The 7728-nt window shown below is 41.1% G+C and overlaps 1 protein-coding gene across 5 annotated transcripts in view; it reads right to left on the bottom strand.

Annotated features, from left to right (window-relative positions):
• VPS13B (vacuolar protein sorting 13 homolog B) overlaps positions 1–7728 on the bottom strand; it is a 996761-nt gene that overhangs the window by 437480 nt on the left and 551553 nt on the right. For all 5 annotated transcript variants that reach the window (XM_075063129.1, XM_075063127.1, XM_075063131.1 and 2 more), the window contains exon 22: positions 2084–2211. In XM_075063129.1, coding sequence (XP_074919230.1) covers positions 2084–2211 — 128 coding nt within the window. The remainder of the gene's footprint in view (positions 1–2083; positions 2212–7728) is intronic.

Here is a 7728-nt window from a genome sequence, read left to right as displayed (position 1 = left end):
GTAGGGGGCAACAGCTCGGAACCTGGAGGGTGGGGGAGCTAGGGACCAATCAAATTGTGCCATATGTGTTTCAGTCCCTGGAATAAAACTATGCCTCAAACCAGGGTCTGTTGGGAGTGTCCGTTAACTGACTGAAGGACCTGATCACAAATCTATTTGTACAACCTCCTTTAATTTTTGCAAAAAAACCCAGACAGAATATAACTGCAACATTTTTTACTTCTTTGCAAATATGAAAAACTGGGTATGGGTATTTATTTTAAATGGTCAATATCTTTCATACACCTCAACACATGAACTAATTTTTCATTTTCCTGGCAGATGCTTTGGTTGCAAAACCCCGGGAATGTTATTGATAAAACAGAGAAGGTCACCAGGAGGAATTTTGCGCAGAGGAGACAATTAACACCCTTAAACTCCCATGCCCTTCCCCACCCAATTCTCTCATTCATAACTCACTCCTTTATTATCATCATCATCATCATCGGTTTGTATTGCAATAGAACCTTCATGCCTCAATCCAGGATCAGGGCCTCATTGTGCTGTACACTGTACAAACACATAAAAATACTTTACTTACAAGGAAATATCTGACTCCTCTTTTCCAGCTGTCCTCTTTCCCAGTGGTGAAAATGACATTGGGGAGGGGAGAGACAAACCTGCTTAGATACTATGAACCAAGGACCTGACTCAAAGCCCAATTAAGTCAAAAGATAGTATCTCATCAACTTCAGGAGGTTCTGTATTAAGCCACAATCCTGAAGCCCTTACTCAGAAAAACTCCAATTTTCATACTCTGTGCTATAATGAAGTCAATGAGAGTTTTAGCTGAGTACAGAATAAGCAAAGTGAAGGCTTTGGTATTTGGCCATATACAAGTGAATAAATTAATACGCAGAAGGGGTAATGGAAGATCCAATGATTATGCTTCCCCAATAATAATTTTTAAGTTTAACATGAAAAATGCATTGCTGTCATATTTTATACCATTGAGTGGTCTCAATAAAGAAAAAAAAATCTGTTAGGCATTCCACAAATATTATGCTAACTTTGGATAATTTCTGAGTGTCAGTCTGCATGTGCGCACATATGTATATACATACGCGTTTGCCTGTGTGCACACACATGGGGATAAAAACACAGATTTGACAAGGAGTTAGGACTCAGGGGGAGAAGTGGGACTGGCTGGTGGGAAAAGTATGTGATCATGTAATTTAAGGCTGTATCATAATGTGCACAGACAAGGGAGACAAATTAAGGTTACACAGGAAACCTTAATTGAGGCATTTCATAACTTCTGAATGCTTGCCTTTGCAACCTTAGTAACGTTCTTTTTACAGTTTATTTGTGTGTGTGTGCAGTATATATACCTCTGACCTGATACAACGCGACCCGATATAACACGAATTCTGATATAACGAGGTAAAGCAGTGCTCTGGGGGGCGGGGGGGGGGGGATGCTGTGCACTCTGGACAATCAAAGCAATTTCGATATAATGCAGTTTCATCTATAACGCAGTAAGATTTTTTGGCTCCTGAGGACAGTGTTATATCGAGTTAGAGGTGTATATACATTGTTATAAAAAAGCATTGCTTCTATTGAGTTCAAATTTATGCAGAACAGAATGGTACAGTTTAGTCTGAGTGGTCTACTTCTTATCTCAACAAAGAGGAAAAATTTAAGTAGATGAGCTACCACTATGACTGCATTAATTACACGTACTATTTCCATACTTAAAAGCCATGAAATAGTTTATTTTTAGAAAGAAAACTGCTCTGTGGGGCCAATTACAGCTGGTGTAAGACCTCCATACGTGTGATATAAAAAAAGTAATGTTTTTAATGTTTTTCTTCTCCTTTTAAAGTTAAGTAGAAAGATAAGTCCATTGAATACAAATATTTTAAATTCTATGAGTCTTTGGTGAATTTATCAAATAGCCATATTTTAATTTTCAGTCTGTAGTATTTTTAAAGTAAAATACGATAATAAAACGGGGAAATTTTTTTTATAGAGATTTTTTAAAAGTGCTAAAGTGCATAAAAAGTGGGAAGACATAACTTTTCTCACTCCCTTTTCATCTTACCTGAAGTGTAAGGCGTTTAACTGCATTCCACACTATCCCAATAAATTCTTTCATTCTCTCCTCAGGACTTCTGCAGCTCTCAGATGAGGTCAGCATGGCTTTCAATGGAAGTGACAAAGGCCTAGATTCTAAAGCAAACAACATACACGAGTTACTTGGATGATATGTACCTTCACTCAGTAATTGATTATTAGAACATTATTTTTTTATTTAAAGTCTATAAATAGTTTGTCTCCACATCCCAATTTAAAATGTATGTTTCAGTGTTTACACTGTATAGCAGAAACTTGAGTGGACTAGTATTGTTTTATTTACTAGCTTTAAGCTTGGGAAGGGAATAGTATCAATGAAGTGTGATGAGAAATTCAACATTTTAACAGCATTTAGAGGCATCCTAAATTTTTCCAACGTAAGCTGTTAAAAAATATTATGAAGAATGCTTGACCTAAGCAATTAAAGTCAGTTTTCAACATGTGATGACATATTTGACGATGTACTAGTAATAAGTTTTCCACATAATTTGCTGCCTGGGTAATCTAAACCAAGATTTAGTTCTGCCAACTTGTTGCAAAGAGCAAGACAGTGTCCATGTTAAAATTCAGTCTTTGACTTGGTATCTTTATTTATTAATTTTAAGAAAGGTTTTTCAGCAAACATGCCAAAATATTCAAGAAAATTAAACCATCATTTAAATGTTGTTCCTAAACTTTTAAAAATCTAACAGGCTTAAGAAAATTCTAAAATGCACAAAAAATATCACAGAATGTGGAAAAAAAATTTCTAATAAGGAAAAAACAAAAAGTGACTGCATCATACCATATTAATAATTATATTTATTATATTAATAATATATATTAATATAGTTATAAATATGTGAATATAAACACGATTTAAATGAGGAATTCATTTACAAGTATGCCAGCAGAATTGAACTACCAAACTGTCACAGTGTCTGGCCCTTTGAGAGGAGGTGGGTCTCAGCCTCACTTGTGACACAATTAGCTTACCTCTCTGCATGGTGACAGCCCATATGATCATATGACTTATGGGTCATGTGGCTCATTTAGGTCTCTTAGGGAAGAATGTCCTCGGAGGTAGGGTTACCATATTTCAAGTTGCTAAATAGAGGATACTGCTGGTGGGAGGGGAATCTGGAGGGGGTGGGTACAGTTTCTACGGCAATACTATACCATACCCCCTTACTTCTGTGCTGATGGCGGCGGCACTCTCTTCAGAGCTGGGCACCTGGCCAGCTGCTGCTGCTCTCTAACTGCACAGGTCCGAAGGCAGCAGCACAGAAATAAGGGTGGCAATTCCAGTAAACTCATACGTCACTATTAGGGCATGCCAGGAACTGAAGTCCTACCGGAATCAATGTTGGAAACAGGATGAGCAAGGAAAACCATGGACATTTGTTCATGTATAAAAAATCTATCTTAAAAGAGATCGGACAAACAAAAAAGAGGTCATATCCGGGAACACCTTGACATGTGGTAACCCTACTCGGAGGTGGAATAGGGTGGAGGAGAGATTAGGAGGAACCCTTCAGGAAGGAAGCCCTGATAGCTGCTGCTCAGCAAAAGAGCAAGGAGTGACTCAAAGGAGCCCAAGAAGGGCTGACAGGGAAGACTGAACAGAGCCTGGAAACAGCTGAATACTGAACCAAAAGGCTTTATGGAGAGTGTCTGGAGTGGAAGATAGACCAACCCCTCAGGATGCAGGAGTTGTGCCCAGCTTGAAGTTGGGACATAGACTCTGGGTTTTTTGTACTGGTCTTTTTACTGGTATACTACAGAATGGGGCAACTTCCATTAAAGCCTTAGCTGTGGGGCCAAGTTACTGGATCAGCCAAACTCTCACAAGAGGAAACTGAGGCAAGGCCACTGCAGAACCACCTAGATCTACCATGTAACATTTTTTTCAGTAGGAACAGCAATTATATGTATTTTCCACAACACACATTAAATTATCGCTTTGAGATTTTGGACTATCTTCTGATGTATTCAGCTTCTTCAACTTCTCTATTCTATCACATCCAGGAATGGGCAGAGAAAATGGCAGGCATAAATTAAGAATTCTTTCTAGTTCATTTTAAAATGAATTTAAAATCAATAAAATTCTAACGCCTATAGCAGTCTGTAGCACATAAACTCTGCCAAAAAACAACCAACCAACTGCCTTCTTCTGTCCCACATGCATCTTAAAATTGAATCTGGCAAAATCTGACTGTATGCCCTTCTCAAAGAAGTTTGGCCATTAGACAATTTCAATCATCTTTGAAAATATAGGGACAAGGCAAAAGATCACATTCTAAAGCACCCCAAAAGGGACATGGGCAAGAGAGGGGGAAGAGACTGAGGCAACAGCGTGCTCTCTTAGAAATTAATCTGTGATTTTTTTTCCAGTAAAAAGCTATGAGAGGGTAAAAAAGCCAAAAAACCTACAGCTGGCTAATAATTTAAGCAAAATCCACTTAAAAACTCAGTTTCAAAAATGTGCTAGATTGTAGTTTATGGACTGCCTTGAAAAAAAAAAAGAAAGCTGAATTTTATGTAGTAAGCAAGGAAATAAAGAAAAGGTGAAGAGATGGTCTGAAAAGCAGAAGGAAAGATTATTTTGGTTGCAGCATGTGGGTTATAATGGAATAGAACGAGAAAAAGAAAGACATGGGAGGGTATAGAGCAGGACACAGCAATGGTACTGAGGATGAAAGGAGCTAAGAAATGGTTACTTACTGTAACTGTAGTTCTTTGAGATGTGATGCAGACATTCCAAGTGTATTCCAGGTAGATGTGTGCATCCGCTGGAGCCAGAGACTTTTGCTTAGCAGTACCTGTAGAGGGGAGGCGCTCATGCCTGTAGCCCCTCCCCTAGCTATAATAGGCAGCCCAACCCTGACCCCGCTCAGTTCCTTCACACTGACTATCCAGGGGAAGACTCTGGAGAGGGGATGGAGAGTGAGTTGTGGAATACATGTCTGCATTACATCTTGAAGAACCACAGTTACAGTAAGTTACCATTTCTTCTTCTTTGAGTAGATGCAGATGTATATTCCAAGTGGGGAACTAATGAGCAGTACCCCAATCTGGAGGCAGGGTTCAGAGTCTATCTGAGTAAAGGATCACAGGACTGCTCTGCAGACATTAGCATGAACTCTGGAAGAACCAGCAATTGCCTAATGGTCTACAAATGTACGTGCAGACCACATATCTGCAGAGGAGGCGTAGCTGACGCTATCTCATAATCAGTCTTGATGCAAGATGTTATCCATCTAAAGATGGTCCGCGCAGAGACTGCTTATCCCTTCATGGGGTCCGCATAGGACATGAAGAGGCGAGGCATGAAACTGTTCAGTTCTGTTCCGACAGAAGGCTAGACAGTGTCTAATGTCTAGCATATGGAAGCGTGCTGCTCCAAGCAAATACAGCACCTGGTTCAAATGAAACTGAGAGACCATTCTGGATACAAACTTCAGGTGTGGCCAAAGTGTAACCTTGTCTCTGGAGAACTGCATGGAAGGAGGCACAGCCATCAGGGTCTGCAGCTCACATATCCTCCTGATAGAGGTAATGGCTATCAAGAATGCAGTTTTCTGAGACAAGAGCAGCTGTGGATGGGAAGCAAGGTGCTTGAATGGTGGCCCCATTAGAGCTGCTAAAACTGTGTTCAGGTCCCACAAGGGGACTAGCTCTCACACTGGAGGATGCAGGTGAAGGAGCTTTTCCAGAAATCTTGTCATCATGTCATTGGAGAAAACCAATTTTCCTTAGACAGGGGGATAAAGTGCCAATATTGTTGCCAAGTGCACTCTCAGAGAACCGAGTGATAGGCCTGATTCCTGAAGGCGTAACAGGTACTCCAAAGTGAACCTGCATGGAAGCCTCAACCAGATGGTTCCCATGGGCCAAGGACTACATGGAAAACCTCTTCCACTTAGCCAGTTAGGCCATTCTAGTCTTCCTATTCTTAAGTAGGAACTCTTGGACAACCTCTGAGAAAGTTTTTAGAGAGTGTTGGGGACAACTTCCTTGTGCAAGTACTGGAGGAACCAACTAGGGATCATGCTCTTCTTGACCTGCTGTTCACAAACAGGGAAGAATTGGTAGAGGAAGTAGAAGTGGGTGGCAACCTGGGCAGCAATGATCATGAGATGGTCGAATTCAGGATCTTGACAAAACGAAGAAAAGAGAGGAGCAGAATACAGACCCTGGACTTCAGAAAAGCAGATTTTGACTCCCCAAGGGAACTGATGGGCAGGATCCCCTGGGAGACTAATATGAGGGGGAAAGGAGTCCAGGACAGCTGGCTGTATCTTAAAGAAGCCTTATTGAGGGCGTAGGAACAAATCATTCCGATGTGCAGAACGAATAGCAAATATGGCAGGCAACCAGCTTGGCTTAACAGAGAAATCTTCTGCAAACTTAAACACAAAAAGGAAACTTATAAGAAGTGGACAGAAAACTAGAGAAGAGTCTAAAAACATTGATCGAGCATGCAGGGATGTAATCAGGAAGGCCAAAGCATAATTGGAATTGCAGCTAGCAAGAGATGTGAAGGGTAACAAGAACAGTTTCTACAGGTATGTTCACAACAAGGAGATGATCAGGGAAAGCGTGCAACTCTTACTGAATGGATGAGGCAACCCAGTGACAGATGATGTGGAAGAAGCTGAGGTAATCAATGCTTTTTTTGCCTCGGTCTTCATAGACAAGGTCAGATCCCAGACTTCTGCACTGGGCAGCACAGTATGGGGAGGAGGTGAGCAGCCCTCAGTGGTGAAAGAACAGGTTATGGACTATTTAGTAAAATTGGACATGCAATGCATCCGAGGCTGCTGAGGGAATTGGCTGCTGTGATTGCAGAACCATTGGCCATTATCTTTGAAAACCTGTGATGATTGGGGGAGGTCTGGATGATTGGAAAAGGCAAATATGGTGCCGATCTTTAAAAAAGGGAAGAAGGAGAATCCGGGGAACTACAGACCTATCAGCCTTATCTCAGTCTCCGGAAAAATCATGGAGTAGGTCCTCAAGGAATCCATTTTGAAGAACTTGGAAGATCAGAAGGTGATCAGAAAAGGTCAACATGGATTCACCAAGGGCAAGTCATGCCTGACCAACCCGATTGGCTTCTATGATGAGATAACTGGCTCTGTGGATATTGGGAAAGCAGTGGATGTGATATACTTTGAATTTAGCAAAGCTTTTGATATGGTCTCCCACAGTATTCTTGTCAGCAAGTTAAAAAACTATGGATTGGATGAATGGACTATAAGGTAGCTAGAAAGCTGGCTAGATTGTCGGCCTCAACGGGTAGTGATCAACAACTCGATGTCTAGTTGTCAGCTGGAATCTAGTGGAATGCCCCAGGAGTCGATCCTGGGTCAGTTTTGTTCAACATCTTCATTAATGATCTGGATGATGTGATGGATTGCACTCTTAGCAAGTTCCCGGATGACGCTAAGCTGGAGGGGAGAGGTATACATGTTGGAGGGTAGGCATACGGTCCAGAGTGATCTAAACAAATTGGAGGATTGGGCCTGTGGTAATCTAGCCGTCCAGTCCCAGACCTGGACTTTAGTGTCCACCAGTCTGGTCCTGTCCCAAATCTGGACTTTTGCGTCCAAAGTTTGGGGGCTTACCTGA

The sequence above is a fragment of the Chelonoidis abingdonii genome, chromosome 2 (assembly GCF_003597395.2).
Source record: "Chelonoidis abingdonii isolate Lonesome George chromosome 2, CheloAbing_2.0, whole genome shotgun sequence".
NCBI classification, from domain to species: Eukaryota; Metazoa; Chordata; order Testudines; family Testudinidae; genus Chelonoidis; species Chelonoidis abingdonii.
The sequence above is the reverse complement of the archived record's forward strand: the minus strand, read 5'-3'. Positions and strand labels throughout refer to the sequence as shown.